The sequence below is a fragment of the Rosa rugosa genome, chromosome 1 (genome assembly GCF_958449725.1).
Source record: "Rosa rugosa chromosome 1, drRosRugo1.1, whole genome shotgun sequence".
NCBI classification, from domain to species: Eukaryota; Viridiplantae; Streptophyta; class Magnoliopsida; order Rosales; family Rosaceae; genus Rosa; species Rosa rugosa.
Genome location: NC_084820.1, coordinates 46,059,056 through 46,085,883, shown reverse-complemented (window position 1 = coordinate 46,085,883; position 26,828 = coordinate 46,059,056). Strand labels below are relative to the sequence as shown.

The following is a 26,828-nucleotide window of genomic DNA, read 5'->3' as shown; positions in this document are numbered from 1 at the left end:
TTGTTGTCATTTCCATTCCTCCAATGAAATCCAACCTTAATTTTGCGACACGTATAATTGGTGTCGCTAGAATGAGAAAGGATTGAATTGAGTGGGATGAACTTTTTGTGTAGGTGGTGATAGAAACCATCCAACAAAACACAAGCTTTTACTAAAAATCCATGGACTCGTCTTGTCTTGTGTATTATTTCTCATTTCTGATAACAGTAACACAGGAAAATCACCCATAAGTCTTCCTCTACCATCCTTGGCTACAATGTAACAAACAATGCTCTCAATCATTCATCTTTCTTTTAGCCAAGAACAGTCCACCAATCCCATTCAATGTTGCACAACAGGGAAGGGGGAGTTAGATAGAGACAGAAACCAAGGTAAGACGACAGCGTGTGATGTACAACAGTACAAATGCTCAGTTTCCAAAAGTGAGAGAGATGGATTGTCCAACCAGCCAACCAGAGCAAGGCTAAAGCAGAAAGGGTAATCATATAAAACGGCGGTGGTGAGTGCCTACCGTCACGTAAAGAATGGATTCAAGGTGTTGGCTGCGCAGAGGTGGTAGAAGCTTAGTGTACGCTGGCCAACGGCCGTGCGCTTATACGGTGTCGACAGCGCAACACACTGCCATCAACTCACATAAGCAGCTGTACATTTGTCGCCTACCACTTGGATGCAAATTGCCAAATTGCTACTCATGGTAATGATGGTATGATGGGAGTTGGACTTCAGTTTCACTCCCTTTCGTTTTGGGTTTTTCCGCCAAGGATTTGCCTTGGCTACGGTTGTAGCAAGTAGAGGATCCTTTCATTTTCTTTCACTTCTGGTTTCTTCACATTTTTATGTAGTTATATAGCTAAATTACGTAGTAGAGGTAGGGGTGGTCAATTGTGAAACGATTCGATAATACTCATAATATGATCTGAACTTACACGAAGTAAAATAAATTTAAGCTATATAGTTTTAAAAACAAACAATTTTCATGTCAACTTGTAAGGATTCCTTCGTATAACTCTTTTTTTTTTTTTTTTTTATTTATTTAAAGAGATTAAGTTGGGTCGTATATACTATACTTGCAGGCCTACTGAACCTAAGCACAATTTTAAATGTAGTTAAGAGTTGTATCTCTCAAATATGGTCAAGTGGTAAAGTATTATACTATTATTTCATAATTTTATGAATTTTTTTTTTCAGTTGAATATCTAAAGTGGATGTATACGATTTGAAAGGGTAATCAAATTTAACCTGACATGACCTATTTATTATACAAGTTCAGACAAGTTGTGGTACGTTAATAGTTTCACAAATAGGTTGGGTTTAGGTTTGCACTCGATATTATCACTAAATAGGTTGGGTCTGAGTAGATGACACGTTTAATATTTTTACACGACCCGACTCATTAACAGCCTTGAGTTATGTGTAATTTCACCACGGTTGATATCAATAATGTGTCTGTTTCAAACTTTGATATGTGATCCTTGTGATTGGGCCGAATTCTCCAAATTAGGTCGCAAGCTTTCTAGTCTCAATGCAGTAATTGTTGATCGCTTGAACATCTCTACACCAATTATATGGTTTTATTGTCAAGACAACAAAACCGCTTTAGCCCGGACGACGAAATTCTAATTGGTAAAGAGTAAAAGTTTACATTTCTTTGAGACTACCGGAATTTCTGTCGATACTTCCATAATTTGACTTTACCGTTATTTAAGCTATATATGATATTTCCTCAAAATTATCTTTTACATTGGAGCCGTTCCAAAGAGGACGTCCGCACTTTCGCTAAAGTGCGGACGTCGACGCTACAGCTCGGCTCGGGGTGCGACAGAGAGGCGAGGCTTGCCGGACGGACGCCAGGGATCAGACGGAGCGGTCTGCAGTCGGCGGAGTCGCCGGCGACGGGGTTGCAGCTCACTGCAGAAAACCTACAATTGCAGGTCGGGTTGCTGCCCAGAACTTGCAACCCTGACCTCGAAAGCTGCCCAGAACCGTCTGGGATGCCTTCGACCTCCCTCCTGCAAGCCGCGCGCCGCAATCTCCGTTGCCGCCTGGAACGCCTCAGCTGCGTCGACGTCAGCATTTTAGCGAAGTGCGGACGTCCGCTTCAGAACGGGCCCGTCTTTTACATACCTATATTTACAAAGAATTTAAAGTTTTTATGTAAATCTAAAGTATCAAAACTTCTGCCAAAAAATTTCATACTTTTTTTTTTTGACATCCTCTTTTCAGATTGTTCGCTGTATCCTAAAAACTTCTTAAACTCCAATATCCTTAGTAAAATAAAACATGGAGATCCAACTGAGTGGAAATTAATGCGTTGGGTTCTATCCCATAATTAAGACTTAAATGAGACTTGGGCTCTCCAACAATTCATTTTAGGGGGAGTTGGTCTAAAAAATATAGAATTTGGTCTCAAACCAAGTCTCAAATTTGTGACTTTTCCAAAATCAGGACTGTTTGGCTCCAATTTTGTCAGACTGGCTTATGCGAAGAGACTGTCCCACTGGGCGTGCCAAAATGTTTGTTTTGAAGCCCGGTGGTTGAATGTCTTCAAGAGAAAAAAAATTCTAACCTTGTCCCACTGGGCGTGCCAAAATGTTTGGCTCCAATTTTGTTGCAGCTGGTCAACAGTCTCTTTTCTGCGCGGGCGTGCCAGCACCGTTCGGGTGCGGTCGTCGGGGGTGTCCCTTGACCTGACTTCTTTCAAGCAATTGTGGACGAGGAGAGCACCAACTTCGTCGTGGGATTCTTTGTGCCTCGTGGCGAGGACTTTTGCTGAGCTTCTTGAAAATCACAATCGATACTCGATGTTGTAGATCGAGCAGAGCGAGAACCACCGGGAAGTGAGGAGAACTTGCTAAAGCGTGACTTTAGCTTGGCTGGGTTGCTAGGGCGTTACCCTTGCTTGGCTGGTTCTGTAACCGTTGTGGTCGCGGCACTACCGTCGGCTCCCGAGGAGACTAGGACCGAAGCACGTTGACAGAGGGTTTGGTGGCACTGAAAGTCGGCTTCTGAGAAGACTAGGACTAGGAGTGTGATCACCGCTAAGAGAAAGAGAAAGAGAGGGGTTGCTCTTAGAGAGGTTTGCTCTAGAGAGAACTTAGATCATCTTAGAGATGTTGTTGTTGAATGTGAATGTGTGAATTGTGTTTCAATGTAACCTCTATTTATAGGCTACCATGCCAACTACTTTGGCATTAAACAAATGAAAGTGGAGCACTAATTGGAGATAAGGGAGGTGGAGGTGTAGGTGGAGCACTAATAGGAATGATGAATTTGGGAGATAAGGGAGGTCGAGATGGAGGTGGAGCACTAATAGGAATGATGAATTTGGGAGATAAGGAAGCACTTTCGGGTCCTTTATTCCTTCATGTATATCTCCATCAGAAATTCAGATTCTGGCCATGATGTCTTCATAAAAAATGTTCCACTATGAATCTAGATCATGCTGACCAAATTTCAGAGCTTTCTTCCATGTGGTTGGGTCGAAAATGCTGCTGGACCTCTTACAGGTCCAGTTTTCCAGTTTTGCTTCTGTAGAAAATTGGGCTGATTGTTTGAAGGCCTTCCACTCAAAAAAAGCTCTTGCACTCTTCATAAGAAATGATCCTTGGGCTGTCTAGAATGGATCTGGAAAGTTTCAGCACATTTCGATTTCATTTGGTTAGTCTGCCACCCCTCCTTCCTTGTCTAGCTCGGTTTTTCCTAGCCAAAGTAGGAAAATATGCTAAAGTTGACTTGTCATACTTCCATAGTAGGCTTTATTTAGCCTCTAAATATATATTTCGAGCTTGTCGACAATATATAGCTTGAGCCACTGACATTGGCTCAATTTCTCCAAGACACGCCTTGTCAGTCCAAAATGTTCATTTTGGGTCCAAACAAGGACCATGAACAGTAGCGTGGGCCACTCATTTTCAATTAAATCAATTAACATGTTTTTGATATAATATTGATAAACATTGTACTCATATTATATTTTAATGAAGAATAGTAAAAATAGCACATCCGTATAGTACTTCATAGTTGAAGATATGAATTTAGTGCTATATGAATTGCGTAAGAAGGAGGTGCTAAAATGAGGATAGCACCCTCAAATGAGACTTTATGGTTGGAGTTGCCCTTAGTTGTACCTGTTGGACCTAGACCTGTAAATGGACCGGATTTTGATCCGGACCCGCTCCATATCCGTGACTATTAGACGGGTTTGGATCGAAAGTTTTGATCCGTTGATCCGTTAATGATCCGAATCCGTTAACCCGTTTATTTAACGGATCAAATACAGATCTAGGTCGATCCGATCCGTTAATGATCCAGCCCGTTTTTGTAATAATAAAATATTATTTTTTTATTAATATATTATTATTTTTTAAAAATATAAAATATAAAATATGAAGAATTTCTAATACAATTTTTTTGCAGAAATCTAAGGGACAGTCTATCACCCAAGATTCCAATTAAGAATTTTGATAATGTAATTCTACTTTTGTGATACTTTTCATGTTGTTTTAATATTTTATTAATATCTTATGAGGTATCATGATATAAATTTAATATTACTATTTAAAATTTTTAAATATTTAAAATTATAACGGGTCGGATTAGCGGATCGGGTATCCATTAACCCGGCGGATACGGATTTGGATCGAGCTATCAACGATCCGCCGGGTTAACGGAGCGGGTTTGGATCAAATTCTTTTTTAAGTAAACCGATTTGGATTTAGGTCGATCCGATCCAAATCCGGTCTATTTACAGGTCTAATTAGACCCCGTGCTAACATTTTAGTAAAAGCATAACACGCCAAATTAATGACGATATTTGTTTATAATGGAAAAATATTGTGGTATAGAAATATCATTAACCCCGACTTTGGTACGCGGTTTTTCCAAGAGAGTGAGGTTTTCCTCTCATCCCATCTCAGTAACCTCTGCACTTTTCTTCTCATTTCTCTTATATATATACCCGAAACAAGTTTCCTATTTTCAGTTCTATCTCTTGGTAAACCCATAACCATGCTTCTAAGGAGCTCTTCAACACCAATCTTGAACTCATGGCTCTCCCACTGCAAAGACCCCCAACCAGAGCCAGAACCAGTTCTCAATCTTCCTAGAACCAGGTCAATCAACTTGTCATCTTCTCTTCACTCCCCGACCTTTGACCCAACAAAGAAAGCAACCCAATTCCTAGTCGAATCAGACCAACAAACCTCACCAGTTAATCCCCAAAAGAAAACCCCCATACCTCAAATCCAGATAAAGAAATCTAAAAACAGAGCCAAAGAAGGTTTGGAACAAGAAGAGGAACTAAAACCCATTACCATATCATCATCATCTTCAACCCAACGGCTGTTTTCAAGCTCTGGATTGGGTGGGAAACTCGTGGATGACGAAGCTTGTGGTGCAGAGAAGAAGGAGTGTGTGTTGCAGACACTGACGGTGGGTGGTGGTTTGGGAAATAATGGCGGTAAGATCTGTGGTGGTGGTGGAGGGAGGAAAGAATCGGACGGTGGAGATGAGTCTGGCTTCAGTAACAATAACAATGGGATTAATAATACTGATGCTTATTACCAGAAAATGATTCAAGCAGACCCCAGCAATCCACTCTTACTTAGCAACTATGCAAAGTTTCTAAAAGAGGCAAGTTTTTTTACCAAATGACAGTTAGTTTCTTGGATTTTAGTTTGGTTACTCAGAAATCTAACAGAAGGGGTAGATTTTTCGTATATGTTGTATGTTTTAGTTGAGTACTTTCATCTTTGATTCAATTTGGGATGTTCTGATTGTTAATGATGTGAATAGGTCCGAGGAGACCATGATAAAGCGGAGGAGTACTGTGAGAGAGCAATTTTGGCTGATCCGAATGATGGCGATGTTTTGTCAACATATGCTGCTCTCATATGGAACACACAGAAGGATGCTCAACGAGCGGAGAATTATTTTGATCAAGCTGTTAAAGCTTCCCCAGATGATAGGTAAGGAATAAAATCCTGTTTTATCAATTTTTTTTTGTTCATATTTGGATGCATAATTGTTGCGGTTTGTACTAGTTACAGCTCTTATTGCACTTCACCAAATTTAGTTCCTTATCTTGGTTTGGCTGTAATAGTCATGCCTGATCAAATTGCGAATCCCACAGCTGCGAATCAGTGATACACTACACGCACGTGTATAGTATCTTGCAATTGTGGTCTAGTATGTGCAGATTTGCTGTAGTTTGATCATACCCGACTTTAGATTTGTTCAGCTCATAAATCAACATGCTTTTGATCAAGTTTCACACACTAGTAATTGGAGTATTTCAAGAGATTCTATTTTGATATAGAGATTGTTTTAGGGACTTGGCTTAACTTTTGGCATTGGGATTATCGTTTTCCATGGGCTGATCAATTTATTCTTCTCTTTTTTCTGCAGTTATGTCCTGGCTTCGTATGCTGGATTCCTGTGGGATGCTGAAGAAGATGAAGAAGAAGATGAAGGAAATGAAAGGGTTCAACATGGAACTGATCAAAGCCACACATCTTCATCCAATTTCTACCACGGATCTCATCAGCAATCTCCTATAATTGCAGCTTCTTAAACAACTCTTCATCTGAGATAAATAACATACTAGCTGTGACATGTAAAATAGTTGAAATAACATATTACCGGATATATGATATCTACCCTTCATGTCTTGTTCCTTGCATACCTATGTCTGTTGCTGTGCTCATCCTTTTGACTGTAACTTTCTGTTAATAAGCTTCATCCAGAATAAGAAAAGACTTGCCAATGAGAGTTGGTTCAGATGGCAAGGGCGGACTTGAGGTGTAAATTCACACAAGTTCGATCCCCGCTACCAACAATCTCTCATTTGGTGGGCAATCTAGAAAATGTCCTGCATAATTCCATACCAATGGGCTGGGCTGAGACACTGGCCAGTTTCGTAAAACTTTTCTGAAACAAAAAAAAAAAAAAAAAAGACTTGGGGGGACTTTTTGGACTTCTGTATTAGTGCAATTAAGTTTTATGCAATTAGGCTTTGTTACTAATTTAATCGATAATTTTTCTTGTTCTCCTTCACATTGAACAAAAATCATTGAATTAGTCCAGGACACTACAATATGCTCTATGAGAAAGGCAAAGTCCCATCACATTGTTGTTATAATATGACATAATACCAAGATCAGTTGCCCAAGGAGGAAGAAATCCTAGTAGTAATGGTAAACAAGATTTTTTTGAAGGAAAAATCTGGTGTTCCTTCTCAGTTCTCCCTATGCCAGAAATCTTTATGATGTATTTTCAATGCCTGAATTGCGATGATTTTCAATATTCTCTTCACCTTAAATTTAGGGAAATGAAAGTGAAAGAAAAAGAAAGATGTGGAGGAAGATTATGACTGAAAAAATATCAAAGAATAGTTCATCAAAATAATCTATTTCCTTTTTTTCCTATGACAAAAATCTATTTCCTTTCTCTGGATGTTTCACATATATTCCATCTCTGTGGTTTGTGATGTTCTGTGTAGTCTGTGCATGGGTCCGCTGATGAATACATCTTTGTCTTGCCTTTGTTGGTGATAACTTGATGTCCTTTTCCATTGATTGATTCATTTACTTTTGTAATTGTCTCTGTTTATTTGTTTTTCTATTGGATCTCTAGCTAATTATTGTGTATGGAGCACGCTTAGGAAATTAGAAAGTCATTACTCAGCCATAGTTTGTGTTGTTTGGTCAGAAACTCAGAATGATTCAAAACTTTGGACCTTTTCTGATTATCTTGCATTCTAAACTAGTGTTCTCCTAGTTGCATCAGAATGAGACTTGGCTCACTCATTCTCCTAGTTGCATTGCTGATGTACTACTCTATGATTGTAACCTTTTAAATCATTAATAAAGTACCCTGCACTTTCTTTCAATAAAAAAAACTAGTGTTCTTAAATCAATCTGTGGTTTAGTGCTCTAATTAACTTTAAAGACTTCTGCCCACTAGTGGGTGGCCCATATTTTTTTTGCCTTTGTATGGCAAAAAAATGAGAGTTTCTAAATACACACCCCTAATTAGAGTGTGGATTGTAAAATAGAGTGTGGATTTCACTCCCCATATACTAATATACATTACACATTGGAGAAATTATTCAACATGACCTTAGCTTCAATTATTTTGGATTGAGAAATGTTAGGTGAATTATATTGTTTAATTCCACCTATATTTTGTGTAGCAGCTCATGTGATATAGTCCCAATATCTAATAAACATTTAGGGTTTGGGGATTGATTATTTTAGGGTTTAGGGATTTTTTTCTTTTTTGATAAGAAGCTACAAAGAGAGATTAAATACAGTCCCCTCTTAGACACCCGTGTCCGAGATTGTCAAATTGGAGTGCCCTAGCAATACTAGATGGGATCCAAGGTTCCCAACTTTTTTCCCTATTACAATTTAAACCAAGATGAGCACAAGCATCCACCACAAAGTTTGCTTCCCTGAATATGTGCTTGAAAGTTATGGCCACAAACTGTGATGCAATCTTAATCACTTCCTTTAAGGTTTAGGGATTGCTGAAGTGATCTATTCATGATGTTATAATAACTGAACGGTCGGTATGTTGATATATGATTGAAAAGTGGGTCCCGCAAAGAATCCTTTAGAATGACATAAAAAAGGAATCCCTTAGCGGAAAGGCTCTACATATATATAAGGGGCTATTTTAGTGAGGGATCCCTCACCATTTTAAGTGATTGATTATTTGATCAACTTTTCGATCATTTTTAACATCTCTACTGTTTAGTTAGGCCTAATGAATAGATCAATTCTATAAATTTTTAACCAAATTGATAATTATTAAGGCATTCAAAACTGTATAAGGATGTGGTGGGCTAAGGGGTTTTTATTATTATTATTATTATTATTATTATTATTTAAACTGTGTTTCACGATTATAAACATGAACGGTTTAGGTTCGACAGATTTTGTTCGTCGATTGATTTAATATAATTTTGATACCTCAACGGTCACCAATTTAGTTGAAAATTTGCAGAAGCGATCAATTCATGGAGTTTTAAAAAGTGAATGGTCGAGATACTGATATGTAATTAAAAAGCGAGTCCCACAAAAAATCCTTTAAGATAATTAAAAAAAGGGATCCACTAATAAAAGCCCCCTCTATAAATAATAGAGAGCCGCTAGTTTTTTTTTTTGAGAATGATAGAGAGCCGCTAGTTAGTACCATGAAAACCATTAAATTGGGGGGTTGCTGACTTGCTGGATTTGCGACCAACCCATAGCTTCATAATTTTTCATATACAATCATTGCTATTTGTACAAGCTAATTGCAATTTGCCAATATTATATAAAACTACTAACTCAGTGGTGTTGTTCAGTTTACCTCTGATTGAGGTTATCAAGAGATGCTTCTTCATGATATAACGTTTCTTTGTTTTTTTTGAAGGGCATGATAACATTTCTTAATACCTGAGGATTTTGCTTCTCGGGACCCAGTGGATGTTCACAATTCTTTAAATTATCATAATGAATGCCCGACACTTCGCTTGATAATTCTCAATAGGTACCTTTCATCTTGAAATTGCTCAATTAGGCTGTTCTAGAAGTGTTATTTTGTAGCAGTTGCTTTGTATCTTTTATCGAAGAATAAATGGCTAAATACTAGTTATTATTCTGTTAGTTTAGGTCCGAAATCAATTCAGTTCTTGAACTTTTAATTTCATCAAAAACATTCTTGCGTTATCAAATTTCGTCTAATAGGTCATTCTGTTAATTAAAGTCATTATCTCACTGACAATGGATACCATGTTAGATCATGTTGGCCCCACCTATCAGGCAAAATTCCAAAATTGCCCATACCTCTATTCCACCTCCAAATCCAGCGCGGTCCTCCACAGTCCACACAACCAAGTAAACCCCCCTGCCTCGATTATGTATCCATTTTGGTGACCAAACCAGATTGCCCCCTATAATCCTGCTCTCCCTTGGGGTTTATGGAAATCTAAATCTGAAATGAAATCACATTTCCAATTCAAGCACTCTCTTCGTGTTTATATTTATATTATAAATATGGCGGCACCATTTCCAAGTAGATCCAACGAAACATCTTAGATAACCAACAAAGTTAAGATGGCAGATGCAGGCTACATGGTAGAAAAAGAAAAAGACCAGTATGCCTTTGATAACCTAAAAATCGGTGGCAAAGGGCTCTCAGACTCCGGCATGGCCAAGATTTCCAGAATCTTCATCGCCATGGCTGTTAGCTTAGAGAAAGCCTTAGGGTTTGCTGATAGAGACGAATCCGAATTGGATTTTCACACATGATTGATCTGGGAGGTGTAATTGGGTTTCTGGGTTAGAATAGAGGCAGAGGTAATTTCGGAATTTTTCCTGATAGGTGGGGCCCACATGATCTGACATGGCATGCCTCGTCAGCGAGTTAGCGGCTCTAATTGGCGGATGATTGATGAAATGACCTATTAGATGAAGATTTGATAACGCATGGGTGTTTTTGATGAAATTAAAAGTTCAAGAACTAAATTGATTTTGAACCTAAATTACAAAGTACTAATAAGTATTTAGCCTAAAAATAAAAATTAAGTTTCGATAGTACCAAAATGTGGAGTTTGGTGGGTTTATGAGAAGCTGATAAAAAAAATCCAAATAATTTAGTGATTCGTCTTCATTCACGCATGTCTATTTTACCCAACTTGGCTCTATGATTGCTTGAAATGTTAAAGAATTTCGCTCAGAAACATTATGGTGGCCGTCTCCCCTTGGACTAAAGTTTGGGTTTGAATGTAACAACCCAATTTCTGTCGCTTGCAATATGCTGAAAGGACATTGACCTTCATGTGGGGCTGGACGTAAAATAGCTGGTTTTTCTTCATCGTTCATTTTTCAACTCTTTATAGTCATACTAATCTGACTATGGTATTATTGTTTGGTGCTGTGCATGTAATAATCTTTCTAGTCGTAGCTCGTCCCACTTGAAAGCTACTGTTTTTTGGATTCTCAATTACAATTTACAAGCACCATGTATGTGATTCAAAGTGGTGTGCTAGGGAAAATAGACATCTGAGTCACTGGTAGAGCTTGATTTAGCTGTGGAATTAAGCACCAGTCATGACAATTTGTTTGGTGGCAGGTTCGGCTTTTCAGCTGAATTTGGATACTTAATTTGAACTATCAAGCTTGCAGATGCAAAGAAATGTAGCTCAAAGTCTGTGGGAACTAAATCATATTGAAAATGGAACATGCAATGAGGCATCAAAACTCTTTAACTGTTAATGATACATAAGCTAACATTACACCTTGCTTGAAAGCCTAAAACCCCATGCATACATCTCCATTGATAATATAAGCTTCTGTCATCTTGGCCCCGAAAGCCGAACACCTGACATGGGCATATCACTATAGTAACCGTTGAGTCCTGCTGGCGAAGTAACTTCTTTGCTGCTCCAATGCAAAAAACTCAAATGAGGACCTGACCGCGGGGAGGATGTCGGCGGTGGTGGTAGATCACAAAGACCTTCAAGCATCTGGACCACTCTAGTCATTGAAGGTCTCAACTGCATCTCAGCTTGAATACACCACAATGCAACTTCAACTGCAGCCACTACTTTCTCATCTTTTTCATCGACATCTAACTTTGGATCAATGAATTCTTTCAAGTTTCCCTCTTCCAAAAGTTTAAAGGCATGAGAAGGAAAGTGAGATTTCCCTGAACTCTCCTCGGGAGCAAAATTCTTTTTTCCACCAATGATCTCAAGCAAAACCATGCCGTAACTATAAACGTCACTTTTCTCTGATATGGCAGCATTGGTGAGCCATTCTGGTGCAAGGTACCCTCTCGTGCCCCTCAGCGTCGTGTGTACAAGGCTTTGGTCCCGGTTCATCAGCTTAGCCAAACCAAAATCTGAAACTTTGGCATTGAAATTTTCATCAAGAAGAACATTTTCAGGTTTTATATCACAGTGGACAATCTTCTCTTCACATTCTTCATGGAGATAAGCCAACCCTTTTGCAGTTCCCAATGCAATATTGAATCTTGCGTTCCAATCCAAAAAATGGTCATCCTTTTTTTTGTTGAATATCCATTTATCTAAAGACCCTTTTGCCATATACTCATAGACAAGAAGCCTGTGAAGCCCTTCTGCACAAAAGCCTCTCAGCTTGACCAAATGCGCATGTCGAATTTTCCCAATGATAGTAACTTCAGCTCTAAACTCTTTCTTCCCCTGAAGTTGTCCCTCTAACTTTTTCACAGCAAGCCGGATGCCATCTGGAAGCTCACCGAGGTAAACAGAACCAAACCCTCCTATGCCAATTTTTGTGGAGAAATTTTTAGTTGCTGTTCTAAGATCGCTATAACTGAAACGAATAGGCATTCCTGAAAGACTGTCCAAGAAAGTATCCTCTTCCCTGATTTCTTCAGAGTAGTCCAGTAATCTCTTCTTCTTGCGGTAGTACAATAATCCAAAAGAAACTAGACCAACACACACCAATAATGTTACAATCACAATGACCGCTATAACAAGGATGTGCATTTTCCCATTTCGGTTTGCCTTCTTTGCAGGGCTTAGCCCTACATCTTCAGTAAAGACCTTCATATATGAGGTATAACCAGTACTATTCGCACCCGAACGTTGCAAATTCCCGACCTGGTCATACAGAAAACAATTTCCAGTAGTGTTTTCGAAGAACAGAACAAGGCAAGAACAGTCACCAAGGCAAGCTTCTTTGCAGGAACTCAAATTGGATTTCAAAGAGGGTTTAGTGAAACCAAGCGCAAAATAATCAAGCTTCTGATCTACATAAAGAAGGTCCACTGAACTTTTGGAGGTACTACAGGTTGGGAGTGCTGGAGGTCTGCAATTAAAGTGAGAGCTGAGAAGCGAGGGGCATTGGCACCAACCATCAAAAAAGCACACAAAGTAAGGCTCACAATGCTCAGGAAGGCTGCAAGACTCTTGTGGGATCTTAGTTGCTTCAGCGACAACAGAACTTCCTTTCTGAAAATTGAGGAAGGTGATTGAGCCATCCTGGCCTAAAACAGCAGCCCAGAAGGCATTTGGATCTTTGTTGTCAGAGAAAACAAATTGCCAAAGTAAGGATTTACTTTGATCATAGAAATTCAATGAATTGGACACCAGAGACACAGAGTGAACCTTTCCACTGACATTGTTATTGCTTTTCCTGCTCTCATCTGCTATTGACCAATAGATCTGTGGAGTTTGATACCCAGCATACAGAACCAACTCGCCTGACTGAATCTCAAGATAATTAGACAAGTTGTTCTTGTCCCGAAAGCTCTTGAGTTTCATTCCTTCCAAGAACTCCTGACCCGGTAAAAGAGTATCAGTCGGGTGGCTAAAACTCTGCCAAAGAATGCTTCCGTTCTCTCCAAGCAACACCAAGTTTCCCGAATCCCGCAATTCCATGGCTGTAACTACCTCTCCCGTTGTGTTGGTAGACCAAACCTTATCATCGCCGCTTTCCAAGTAGACATTGCCATTTTTGTTGAAGGCAAATTTATCAGAATTTGCGATCAGCAAGTCTCTATTAGCAGTCCAAACCACTTTGGACGTGCCCAAGTGAATGATCACCAGTAAAAACGACTTGACCTCAAGGACATCAAGGCCTTGGTAGAATCCAAGAGCAAATGCTGAGTTGTTGGACAGCAGGAACCGCCCCGAATTATCAGTCCATTCCATCTGGGATGCCTGGAATCCAGGATAAATCCGAGTTGAATGTTGCTGACTAGCTATGCAGGTATTCAACTCAAGGAGGAGGATCATAAAGAGCCACAAGACTCTAAACTGGAACAAACCCATGATTAACTGCACCAAATCTGTGGACTTTGCTAAACAAGACCCAGAATTGAGTCCAACAACATGGTTTTACATCAAAACTTCAAGGCTTTTGGGTGAATAAAGGTGGAACCCCGTTTTAAGCCAAAGAAAGCCAGACACTTTGTTTGTGACCTCTTAGGATTGAATTGCAGGAGTGTAAATAGTCAGTTACATAAACCCATCTGGGAACTTCTATACTCAAGCTAAAAACAAAAGATGGATTTGAAGTTGGACTACAATTCAACTTATAAAGAGGGATATACCACAAAAAGATTGATTGAAACAGCAACTACCCAATACAGAGAAACAAAATCACAACGATTATAAACCAGAAAACAGGTGGTTCTGTTTGCCTACAGTTTTATAAATTCTTAAAGCAAAACAGTAGCAGCCTATATCTAGGAGCGGGAGAAAAGATTAGAGACTATGACTGACCACATGTGTTGGAATAGCACAGAAATCAATGGATGTGCATATGCTGCTGCTTGGACTTGGAGGAAAGGGAATATAGAATCTTGATGAATCTATGTGTTTCTGATCCCGATCGAGTTACAAGAGAGTGAGGGAGAGGGCAGGGTGTGAAATCTAATGATACAGTAGTTTTGGCTCATGTGCACAAGTCTTATTCGGTGTGAACTTGATTCTTGCAAGGATCAACGCATATTAAATGACCAACTACATTTCTACAATGTCACTATCATTGTGTAAACATGGGACTGAATAAAAGACTCGTAGAAGAAGACAGTGATGAATGAACTTCTTTACCTTTTGTTTTTTTTTTTGTCTGTGGATTCTAGTGTTCTACAACAAATCCCATTTTACTTTCTATTTTTTATATTTTCTGAGTAGAAGTTTAATGCCCAAATATTGCTGTCTGCGCCGACTCCATAATTAAACAAATATTACTTATTATGAATGAAATTTGAACTAACTAAAAAGCGAACTATAAAAACAATAAAAATCTCTGTCTTTCTAAATAAAAATTGACTAGCAATCTACTTGTATTTTAGCAAATAAATAGAAGTCCCTCCTTATCCTTGGACACTAAGTAACACACGAGGTAACAACACACTCCTTAATATTTAAACATAAAAAAAATTACAGCCAACCAGTAAGATTGTTATAAATTTATTTATTTATTAAATAAACAACTCTTATACAACAACTAGTCTATTATGAGTCGAACTCACGATCTCCCACTTACAAAGGGAAAACTTATGTCATTAGACCAAATGATACTGAGCTTTTCTTTTTATTGTTTGCACATAAAAGAAAGTAAAGATTAAAAAAAATAAAAAATAAAAAACCTCCAAGAACAACTAGACTCAAATTTGGGGCAGGAGGCAGGAGGCATGTCAGTAATGGCCATTTGGGCATAATTTTGGATCTCTTTTTTTTTTTTTTTTTTTTTTTTTTTTTTTTTTTTCAGAATAAGAAACCTTTATTGATAATAACCAAACTTACATAACATGGGAATGACCGGTGGTGGACAAGAACTCCCCACTCTCCTCCCTAAAGCCTAAACCAATTACAGATCCGTCATCAAGAATGACCTCCTTGAGCCGAAATGGTCCAACCCCTAACCACCTATATCACCCAACCTCTTGGGCTACAGAGAATCCCGAGAATCTCGATACCACCTCATACACAGCCGCCATAAAAACCAACGCTCTCTTCCACACCGTGTGCCAATGATACCAAACCACGTGCAAGGATCGTTTGTCAGCACATTGACCATAAGATAAAATTGAAACTAAGCCAACTCGTCCCTAGGAATGACACCAAATCCATGGCACCTCAATTTGACGCAACCCTAGCTCAAAAGAGTAGGGATATACTAATGACCAAAAAAACCTAACAAAAAATAAAACTCTAAACAAGGCCAGAACAGAGCCATTACAGTCATCTTCCCTCTCCCCAATTTCCCCACCGGCAGACCACCATCGCAGATCTTTCCCTTCGAGCTTGCCTCCATGAAGATACCCAACCAATACCGCAAGCCACACTGATTCACCTGCTTGTTGTCGGCCGGATCCAAGCCTGATAACAGATCTCATCCAATCCAAACCACCGAGAAATAGGAAGGGAATCACTGTGCCCTTCCACCTCAGAGCGAAAAAGCTCCACCCATCTGTGTCCATCCGCCTGGGAGCTCGAACCCACCTCTTCAAACATCGCAAACAACCCACCTCCGAACAGAGACCAGCGCCATACGATCCATGGCATGCTGCCGCCAAGATCTGGCCTCTGGCCCCTTGCTCTAAGCCTGCGCCGCCGCCGATTTACCCATCTACCTGAGAGTAGAGAAGAAACGTGCACAGCCCAGATCAACGAAAAGAAGACAAACCGAGAGTCCCGAGACCCCCATCTCCCGTCCGGCAACACCTGCCACTCATCGCTGAGGCGGGAAGCCAAGGTCGACGCAGAGGAGCCGCCGGACGAGCAGCAAGCTCTCCTTCGCTCTTTCCAGAACCTAGGTATCTCTCCTGTTTTCTCGGTGCTTCACAAAAGAGATTAACTAGGGCATAATTTAGGATCTAGAACCATGCCAAAAAAAAAAAAAAAAAAACTTTGCTTACGTTTTAGTTTATCAGTGGAAATATTCCTGCAGCTTATTAGGTACTTTGTACATGAAGAGCAAAGTAGGAACAAATAATTGAGAAAATGGTTCTTTAATTTTTTCACCTTTAGAATTAAATAAATAAATAAATAAAAAATAAAGATAAAACTAGACTGAAATTTTTATTTATTTATTTATTTTTGGGTTTGGTTTTCTTTTAGGAGACTGTAATCTTTCATTTCCTTCAAGTTGTCCTATAGAAAATTGAAGTCGAGTCCTTAATGTACACTTACAACCCCCACATTTTTGTTAGTTTATAGTGAACTCATGGAGTGATGTCACTTTAAATAATGTTGAACATGAAGGTAAAAATCAAGTTAGCTGAACCAACAACTTATGTTGATGTATCAAGTGTACGTGCCCAGTCTTCATTAATCTATCTCGTCTGGTTGTTTGTTCATCTGGTAGAAGTGTGTCCAACTATCATGGTCCTCGATATACTTATGTGGCTGAATAAGAACCATACGATTACATGGATGATTAAGATTTTACGAACTTCACAAAACTTCACCGAAAATAACTTTAGAGGAGCCGGAAACAGCTAGGGACTAGCTTGTATTGGATCTTATAAGTAAAGCGATAGGAATCCTTGTTGGGGAACAATCATATATATGATCTTTAAACATAATAGAGATCTCAATAAGAATGTAAGAAACAGATCAATCCTCAATTAATAAAAGTTAATCGTAAACAACTGTATATGTGTACGACTAGGATTGCAAGTAAGGTATTAATCCTAGTATACGAGTGCAATAGTGTTTGAAATCTAATGCATGAGTGAAATCAAACTTACTGATATACTGATGAAATAAGTAATAAAGCAAAATAGAAAATGAGAAAACTGACTTGATTTTCCGATTGAGGCATGCAAAATGCAATGGACTAAAGACAGATTTCGCTCCTGCCCTTGTGCTTGCAGTTCGGTGAGCGTCCATCTTGTAGAATACAACAATTGATGATCCAAGATTAAAGCATTGTAATTTTGACTCTCGCGAACCATAAATTATATTTTGTATTCTCTTGACACAAAGAAGACTTGTAGAAGAAATGTGAAAGAACTCAATGATTCAATGACTTGCTTCTTGATCTATCTTGTTGTCTCTTTAATCTGATCTATAATCTTGACGTGTTTTGAAGGAAATATGACTATGGGTTTATATAGAAACCCAAGTGAACCAACATGTCTGTTCACTTATCTTCTTGAGAGACAAGCTAGTTCCAACAAACACCTATTGGAAATAAAGACATGTACCCTTTCAATTTGAAAGGTCATGATGAATTGTATTTTCATTCATATTTAATTGGAGTTTAAGATATAATTTCCAACAACCCCCCACATGAATGAAAATGACAAGGAATGAATTAAAGAGTACAAGGGAACAAGAGATGCATTTGAAGAGGTGTCTTTTGGACTTGAACCTTTCATAGTGAAGACCTATCGGATTTACTTGGTGACGCAGTAGATATACAATCTTTGAACTGTTCACCGTTGGTGTAAACCAAGACAAAAGGCCTCACACATCTCTTATTCTAATACACTATATATGGTTCATACGGTTGTGTTTATTTTGGTCCTGAACAATTCTACATTCATGAGAGCCTTAGAGAACTGAGCCATATCATTCTCATAGAAGCGACTCCACTTCTACGTACTCTCATATAGGTGATCACTAATTAAGAATATTCTGCCATATTCTCCTTGATAACAAGATATTAGTATCATTAAATGTAATAACATACCCTTATTACGGCTGCAGATAACACACATTGATCATAGGAATGAATTAGTTGTGTGTTCAACTAATTGAACTAAGCCCAACCAGTTTGCCTATTGAACTTAGATTATGGGATATCCAATCGACTAAGTTAGGTTTCCGCCGGGTTGATTCATTGTAGATTGGCTTTAGCTCATTCCCCTCGATCATTAACTATCTCTCTAGTCAATCCTTTAAATAATTGGATCCATACGGTTGACTATGGAATAAAATTCCACTTGAGAGTAGTTGTTTATTTGAAGTTTGACATTTATGTCAAGACCTACTACTAGTGTCGTTTAATATTTAAGACACTATATTAAGCACCCCCACATTTGAGAAGTAAATCTTCTTTAGATTTTGCAATCTAAATTAGATAGTAAGATATGACCACAATTCTACTCAATTAGGAGTGATTATTTGTGGAATAAATTCTTTATCTTTCTTCATACACTTCTCCAACTTTGGGTGTCTCTTTAGTCATTTTGAAGCATCCTCAAACGTCTTTCTCTTGCTGTTGAACCTTCAAAGTTCTTGACAACGAGAGTCTTGTAAAAATTACATGATAAAATGCGTCTTGCTTATGATCACAAAGATCTTGAAATCTTTAAAGGATTATGTAATTCCTTCTTCAATTACAAGTGACTTGTTGAGTTCCAGAGACTCCCATAACATCAAAATTTGGCTCTTCTATTTAAGACACCAAAGACAAAACCACTTTTCATCGTCCCACTAGAGATCAATTTTATTGATCTTCAATTCTTCATGGAATTCTAACCACGAGGAACATGGTTCATCATCATTGCAGCAATACCATACCAGAATACCAGAAGAATTAAAAGAGTGCAGCACTATAGACCTTTTTGCCTTTATACATATGCTTTCTAGACTAACTATAAAGGCATACAGAACTCTACTCTAATTTACTGCATCATTCATGCTATATCGATTATAGCATGTGTCGGTATACACATACCTCCTAAGCACAAGTATCGGAAGCACAAGGCTCGTATCGCCTATACATTAGCGAGATAAGCTCCCGGCTTGGGGTTCCGATACCCCTCGGGGCGATATCGGGATCCCAAGCGTCCCACACCGAAAGAAACGGGACCAGGCTCCCACAAACCTGCTACATTAAGGACATCTCCAACAACCTAAAGAGGTAACTGTTTACTATCGCTTTCCATTATCATTATCTTATCCGATACTGACTTAGACGTCGGAGCGTCGAAGGCCGGCACACCCGGTCTTCCCTCTGACCTGTCTATCTTGCAAATAATCTAGACCGATAACGATAGTAGTAGATCGATACAACCCGTGTTCAGTTGGACTAGACTACCCTCGAGACCACTGAAACATTTGGCTCTAGAAGGACTCCCCTGGCTCCTTGCTGGCAGAACGACACATCGATGGCAACCAGCAATCCCGACACCGGCAGCGACGACCCGTCTCACGAGGTCCAGCGAACTCTCTAGTTTCAGAGCCCTAATACGGAGACAGGATCAGTCTTGATCACCGATCCAACCAAGGCGCTACAGATAGCAATGCGCGACCTCATGGAGACACGCGCACAGGTCGAGGCCGAGCGCGCAGTGGCCATCGCTGCCCGTCGGGAGGTCAAAAACATGTCCAACCAGAATCGCTCCCTACGAGAAGCACTCCAGCAGCGAGTCGCGCAGGACGACGTCTTAGACAGGGCCCATCAGCAGAAGACCCCTATACCGACCATTGGCGGTGTCCCCACACCGGGACCGGCCCTCACTGCGGACCCCGCCACCGGCCTTGCTGGCACATTCGTGCCCCCATATCTCACGTTAGGAAGCCTCACTCGCCCCACACACAGCAACACCAGCACGGACCCACAGGTGATCTACCTGAATTCCCCGCTCCTGCCAGGCCACCTTGGTGCCGTACCAATTCCCCAACCGACTGCCGATATGGCGGGAACCTCGGGTCCAAACACTACCACGGCCGCCAACATACCTCCACTCGATATCAACACCCGGCTATTGCTCCAAATGAACGAGGCCATCGCCTCCCTACAGGCACGGGTGGAAAGCTCCGAAAACAGAACTGGGTGGCAGCCGATCACAGCCGGTTTCCAAGGCAAGACAGGACGCTTCACTGCCCGTATACAGGCCGAGAAGCGACCACCAGAAGCTAAGCCTCTCAAGATCGAAAAGTATAACGGGACCCGAGACCCATACCACCATCTCGAAGTCTTTGAATCCATACTCCATGGAACGCGATATACAGATGCCATGGCCTGCCATGCGTTCGAGGAAACTTTGACGGACGAAGCCCTGCGTTGGTTCCTCAACCTACCCACCAACTCCATTGATAGTTTCCAAGAATTGGGCGACAAGTTCCTGCGACGATTCATCCTGTGCGGCGGTGGATATCGCACAACTCCCGACCTATTCAGGCTCAAGCAGCGGCCAAACGAGCGATTACGAGACTTTGTTCGCCGGTGGCAAAATCAGGCCACGCAGTGCCGCTCCTTCGACCCGGTCCTGGCGGCATCTGCGTTTAAACAGGCAATCCAACCCGGATACTTCTTGTTGCAAATCAACACCAATCCCCCCGCAACATATGATGACCTCCTCGATGCCGCTACAGCCTTTGCTTAGGCCGAGTACGACACCTTCGGCCGCGATACCAGCACCAATGCGCACCCGGTAACCGTACCTCAGGTGAACAATCCCGATACCAGGAACAAAGACATTAACCGAGACAAACCTACCCCACCAAACGACAGGGCCCCACGAGAGCGCCAAGGCTACGGCGATAGGAGAGACAAGCAATACGGTAAGAGCCTCGAGAAGCCAAAGTACAACTCCTCGATCAGTCGACATCGCGATGCACCAAACGAACGCACCCGACACGGGGATGACCAGCGATTCGCGGCACCCAGATACGAGATTTATACCACACTCACCGCCTCTTATGAATACATCTGGAAAAATCACAAGGACATCATCCCGTGCCCACCAAAGCGCAAGTCCGGCCAATCCAAGCCACGAGATAACGACAAATATTGCACATATCATGAGGAATCCGGCCACCCCACCAATATCTGCTGGGCGCTAAAAAACGCCATCGAGCACCTCATCCAGAGCGGCCAACTCTCACAATATCGCACTCCCGCCATTGGCGCTAATGCCATCGAAGTCTACGGCCAGATCTTAACGATACACGGTGGTGCCCCACGGACACCGAGACCCACCATGCATAGAAGCGCCTATGCCCTCGGGGCCAAGAGATATTGGGACTCAGCCATGGCTGCCACACCCCCCAGGTCGAATGGAACTCGATAGCCCTTTAACCGCAGCGAGGACACCATCCAGAAGCACCACAACGACCCACTCTTAATCACCATGGTCGTCGACCACTATCGCTGCCATCGGGTCTTGGTCGATAGCGGCGTTGCGGTTAGTGTCATGTTCGGCAGCTGCTACGAAGGCCTCAACCTAGATAGGAAGAAACTCACCCCCGATCATGAACCCCTAATCAGCTTCGCAAGAGAAATTACACAGCCATTGGGATCCTATAACTTGCGGATCACACTGGGTGACGGCAGCACTATCGCCACCATGACAGCACATTTCATCGACGTCGATTGCCCCTCCTCCTACAAAGTCATCTTGGGGCGCGACGCCATATGGGGACTCCAATGCTTTGTGGCAGGACACATGTTAATGATGAAAATACCCACCCCGGGCGGCATCCTCACCGTCAGAGGCGACCAAGAGCTCGCAAGACAGTGCAACTCCTTGACTGTCGAAAGGGGACACGGCAGACGAGAGGTACTTCTCACCTTAGACCTACCCTCCCCATCTGACAAGCCCGACGATCCAAGGGAAGATCCTGACACTTCAGAGGATCGCGATACACGCAGCAAGAGGAAAGACGATAAGCGTGAACACAAGCACGCGAGGCCAGATGCTTTGGAGGAATTGATATCGATATCCATTTCAGACGCACACCCAGAAAGAAAAGTTAAGATCAGGTCAAAGACGGACCCACAGTTCCAGGCAGAGCTCATCACCTTCCTCAGGTCCCGACAGGAGATGTTTGCGTGGTCATACGCCGATATGCCAGGAATCTCGCCAGAACTGTTGACCCACAAACTCACCATCTCCCCAGACGTTCCCCCAGTCCGCCAAAAATGGAGAGCCTTCACGGAAGAGAAATACAAAGCGATCCAGGCAGAGGTCAAGAAGCTCCAAGACATCGGGTTTGTCCGAGAAGTCTCCTACCCGACATGGCTCTCTAATGTTGTAATGGTAAAGAAGCCCAATGGAAAATGGCGCATGTGTGTCGATTACACCAACTTGAACAAGGCTTACCCAAAGGACAGTTTTCCCCTCCCACGAATCGATCAGCTAGTCGACTCCACCGCAGGCCACAAGCTCATCAGTTTTATGGACGCCTTCTCCGGCTACAATCAAATCGCCATGGAACCCTCCGATCAGGAGCACACATCCTTCACCACCGATAAGGGTTTGTATTGTTACAAGGTAATGCCATTTGGTCTAAAAAACGTCGGGGCTACATACCAGAGATTGGTTAACGCCATGTTCGCAGAGCACATCTGTAAGATCATGGAAGTATATGTGGACGACATGCTCGTCAAAAGCATCACCATTGAAGATCACATCAAAAACCTAGGTATCGTCTTCGACATCTTACTCCAGTATGGCATGCGACTCAACCCGGACAAATGCGTGTTTGGCGTACTGGGAGGAAAGTTCCTGGGCTTCGTGGTCAGCGAAAAGGGCATCGAGGCCAATCCCGAGAAGGTACAAGCAATTCTTGATATGACACCACCTCGAACCAGGAATGAGGTCCAATCCCTCACTGGGAAGGTTGTTGCTCTCGCCCGATTCATATCCCGTCTAACAGACAAATGCGCCCCATTCTTCAAGCTCCTTAAAACTCACCATACCGAAACAATCAATTGGGGCCCCGAGCACGACAACGCTTTTCAGGGCCTCCGAGATTACCTGGCGTCAGTGCCCACTCTTTCGAAACCGATTCTTGGAGAAATCCTATACATTTACCTCGCTGTATCGGTCACCACGATCAGCGCTGCCTTGGTCCGGCGAGAGGACAGCAGTGAGCTACCAGTCTACTACACCGGCAAGGGATTCAACGATGCCGAGTCCAGGTACTCCGATATCGAACAATTTGCCCTCGCACTCCTCACGGCCGCACGACGATTACGGCAATATTTCCATGCGCACACGATACATGTCTTGACCAACCAACCCCTGAAGCAAGTTCTTCAGAAGCCGGAATCTTTAGGAAGATTGGTCAAATGGTCCATCGAACTCGGCGAGTTCGACATTCATTACACGCCACGTACGGACATCAAGGGCCAAGACGCTGCTGACTTCATCGTCGAGTTCATACCCCTAGAAGGTGCCACGCCCTCAGACGAGACTGTCTCGGAAACCCACACCACGTCTCCATGGACTCTCCACGTGGACGGGTCCTCCAACAGTAAACTCAGCGGTTCCAGAGTGGTCTTGACTAACCCAGAGGGGAACACATACGAGTACGCGCTACAATTCAAGTTCAAAGCCTCGAACAACGCAGCCGAGTACGAAGCACTGATCGCCGGCATCCAGCTGGCCAAGGAGTTAGGTGTCACGAGACTGGAAATCTTTAGTGATTCCCAACTCGTCGTCAACTAAGTTGGCGACGATTTCCAAGCCAAGGAGCCGCATCTATCCCACTACCAAGCTCTCACCAAGACTTTACTCCAACGATGTCTCCCCAACTATACCATCGCCCTGATCCCTCGGGCACAGAACAGCAAAGCAGACGCCGTCGCGAAATTGTCAACATCGCCCCAGGGCACTGATTTGGGAAGCCTCAAATTGGAAACCCTAGACGGGCCAAGCATCGATAAGCCATTCTCGGAGATATTCCTGACCGAGAGCGAGCGTCCACCGTCACGGATGGACCCATTCGTTGACTACCTATCTAAGGGTGCCAAGCCCCAGGACAAGATTATCACCACCAGGCTCCGCAGACGAGCCACGCTGTACACTGTACGGGAGGACAAACTATACAGGAAGGGCAGGTCTTTCCCCCTGCTAAAGTGCATCTCCCTCGAGGAGGGACAGCAAGTCTTACTATCACTGCACAACGGAGTCTGCGGCAATCATGCCGGAGAGAGGAACCTGGCATTCAAGGCTTTGCGAACAGGGTATTATTGGTCCACCATTGAACAGGACGCAAAGCGCATCGCTAGCGCCTGCCTCAAATGCCACCAATTCGCCAACTCCCCCCTCGCACCATCGGTACCACTCTCGATCATCATCGCACCTTGGGCATACTGCCAGTGGGGCCTCGACTTTATCGGCAAGTTCCCAACGGCCCCAGGGCAACTCAAGTTCGCCATCGTCGTCGTAGATTACAACACCAAATGGGTAGAGGCCGAGGCCCTAGCCACAATCGCGGTTGCAAAGGTCATTAACTTCTTGTGGAAGAACATATACTGCCGCTTCGGAATCCCCGAGACTATCATCACCAACAATGGTGCCCAGTTCTACAACGATACTCTTAGGGAATTCATTGGCCAGTATGGCACGCAGATCCGATATGCCTCCCCCGCTCACCCATAGACAAACAGCCAGGTCGAAGCTGTCAATAAGATAATCAAGCAAAACTTGAAAAAGAGGCTCGACGATGCCAAGGGCCTGTGGGCCAAAAAACTGCCCGAGGTGCTCTGGGCGATAAGAACAACCCCAACCGAGGCCGTGATCCCCGTCGAGCAGGAGGTGCGCAGCGAGAGGGTGGCATGCTTCGACCCGCTCACCAACTCGGAGGGATTGAACCTTAACTCGGATCACCTGGAGGAGCGACGCGAGCGTGCCCACCTCAGGAACATCAACAACAAACAGCGTGTCGCTCGCTACTACAACACCAGGGTCCTGCCTCGCCTCCTCTCCGTCAGGGACTGGGTGATGAAGGAAAAGATGCCAACCCCAACAGGGCTTAAGGCCACCTGGGAAGGGCCGTACGAAATCATCGAGGCCGTCGGACCTACCACCTTCTACCTAAGGGGAGCAGACGGCGTCACCCTCCCTCACCCATGGAACGCCCAGCATCTCCGATACTACCCCGGGTAGGGCAAGGGTTCCAGGCTCACCCCCGCGGCACTATCGCAACCCCCCCATGCTTGTAAGCGTCTATCATCTCCTTTTATCTTTCCTTGTCATGTATTTATCAGCTGCCTCCGCGCAGTAATCTATGCTATGATATTACATATTTCTCGAATGCTCTCGCAATAAACACAACGCTCCCCATCGCCACACCCACTAAATGTAATAATCAAATGTTAGCACTTATCACCTTTCGACCCGTGATTGGTCATGCTTTTCTCACTATTATCGCCATAGGCCTTACGATGGCCACCATAACACCGGGCAAGGGCACGCTGTATAGCAATCCCAATTCACTGCCTAAGCGATATGCCACAGAACGAATGAATGAATGTTAATGTGATATCGCCCACGGCCGGTCTCGCCGACACAGCAAGATGGTGTCCCTCGCGAACCCTTGTGTTGCCAGGCGCGATCCAATGAATGTAACGCGATACGCCAACGTTTGAATGATTTTTACGCAATACGCCAATGAATGAATGAACGATATCGCCCACTGTCGGTCTCGCAGACACAGCAAGATTATGTCCCTCTCGAACCCTTGTGTTGCCAGGCGCGATCCAATGAATGTAACGCGATACGCCAACATCTGAATGATTGTTATGCGATACGCCAATGAATGAATGAACGATATCGCCCACGGCCAGTCTCGCCGACACAGCAAGACGCTGTCCCTCGTGAACCCTTGTGTTGCCAGGCGCAATCCAATGAATGTAACGCGATACGCCAACGTCTGAATGATTTTTACGCGATACACCAATGAATGAATGAACGATATCGCCCACGGCCGGTCTCGCCGACACAGCAAGATGCTGTCCCTCGCAAACCCTTGTGTTGCCAGGCGCGATCCAATGAATGTAACGCGATACGCCAACGTCTGAATGATTTTTACGCGATACGCCAATGAATGAATGAACGATATCGCCCAGGTCGGTCTAGCCGACACAGCAAGATGTTGTCCCTCGCGAACCCTTGTGTTGCCAGGCGCGATCCAATGAATGTAACGCGATACGCCAACGTCTGAATGATTTTTACGCGATACGCCAATGAATGAACGATATCGCCCACGACCGGTCTCGCCGACACAGCAAGATGTTGTCCCTCGCGAACCCTTTTGTTGCCAGGCGCGATCCAATGAATGTATAAATGAATGTAACGCGATACGCCAACGTCTGAATGATTTTTACGCGATAATCCAATGAATGACTGAACGATATCGCCCCCGGCCGGTCTCGCCGACACAGCAAGATGCTGTCCCTCGCGAACCCTTGTGTTGCCATGCGCGATCCAATAAATGTATAAATGAATGTAACGCGATACGCCAACGCCTGAATGATTTTTACGCGATACGCCAATGAATGAATGAACGATATCGCCCACGGCCGGTCTCGCCGACACAGCAAGACGTTGTCCCTCGCTAACCCTTGTGTTGCCAGGCACGATCCAATGAATGT

The 26,828-nt window shown here is 42.8% G+C and overlaps 3 protein-coding genes across 3 annotated transcripts; 2 read left to right on the top strand and 1 right to left on the bottom strand.

Annotated features, from left to right (window-relative positions):
* Nucleotides 1–4,870: 4,870 nt before the first annotated feature.
* On the top strand, nucleotides 4,871–6,679 carry LOC133725109 (uncharacterized). The gene is made up of 3 exons (XM_062152229.1): nucleotides 4,871–5,631; nucleotides 5,794–5,966; nucleotides 6,406–6,679. The coding sequence occupies exons 1-3, from the start codon at nucleotides 5,008–5,010 to the stop codon at nucleotides 6,569–6,571; spliced, it is 963 nt and encodes a 320-aa protein (XP_062008213.1). The 5' UTR covers nucleotides 4,871–5,007; the 3' UTR covers nucleotides 6,572–6,679.
* A 4,505-nt stretch (nucleotides 6,680–11,184) lies between these two features.
* LOC133725108 (G-type lectin S-receptor-like serine/threonine-protein kinase SD2-5) lies at nucleotides 11,185–14,469 on the bottom strand. The gene has a single exon (XM_062152228.1). The coding sequence runs from the start codon at nucleotides 13,805–13,807 to the stop codon at nucleotides 11,342–11,344; it is 2,466 nt and encodes an 821-aa protein (XP_062008212.1). The 5' UTR covers nucleotides 13,808–14,469; the 3' UTR covers nucleotides 11,185–11,341.
* Nucleotides 14,470–19,743: 5,274 nt separating this feature from the next.
* On the top strand, nucleotides 19,744–20,829 carry LOC133729116 (uncharacterized). Its single transcript, XM_062156591.1, has one exon. It carries the CDS (start codon nucleotides 19,744–19,746, stop codon nucleotides 20,827–20,829), a length of 1,086 nt encoding a protein of 361 aa, XP_062012575.1.
* Nucleotides 20,830–26,828: the final 5,999 nt, after the last annotated feature.

What these genes read in the sequence shown, in the direction of transcription:
- LOC133725109 (XM_062152229.1), top strand. Translation starts at nt 5,008, where the DNA reads ATGCTTCTAAGGAGCTCTTCAACACCAATCTTGAACTCATGGCTCTCC. An exon ending in ATGCAAAGTTTCTAAAAGAG is followed by an intron (nt 5,632 to 5,793) that starts GCAAGTTTTTTT and finishes TGATGTGAATAG; the next exon opens with GTCCGAGGAGACCATGATAA. An exon ending in AAAGCTTCCCCAGATGATAG is followed by an intron (nt 5,967 to 6,405) that starts GTAAGGAATAAA and finishes TTTTTTCTGCAG; the next exon opens with TTATGTCCTGGCTTCGTATG.
- LOC133725108 (XM_062152228.1), bottom strand. Translation starts at nt 13,807, where the DNA reads ATGGGTTTGTTCCAGTTTAGAGTCTTGTGGCTCTTTATGATCCTCCTC.
- LOC133729116 (XM_062156591.1), top strand. Translation starts at nt 19,744, where the DNA reads ATGCGCGACCTCATGGAGACACGCGCACAGGTCGAGGCCGAGCGCGCA.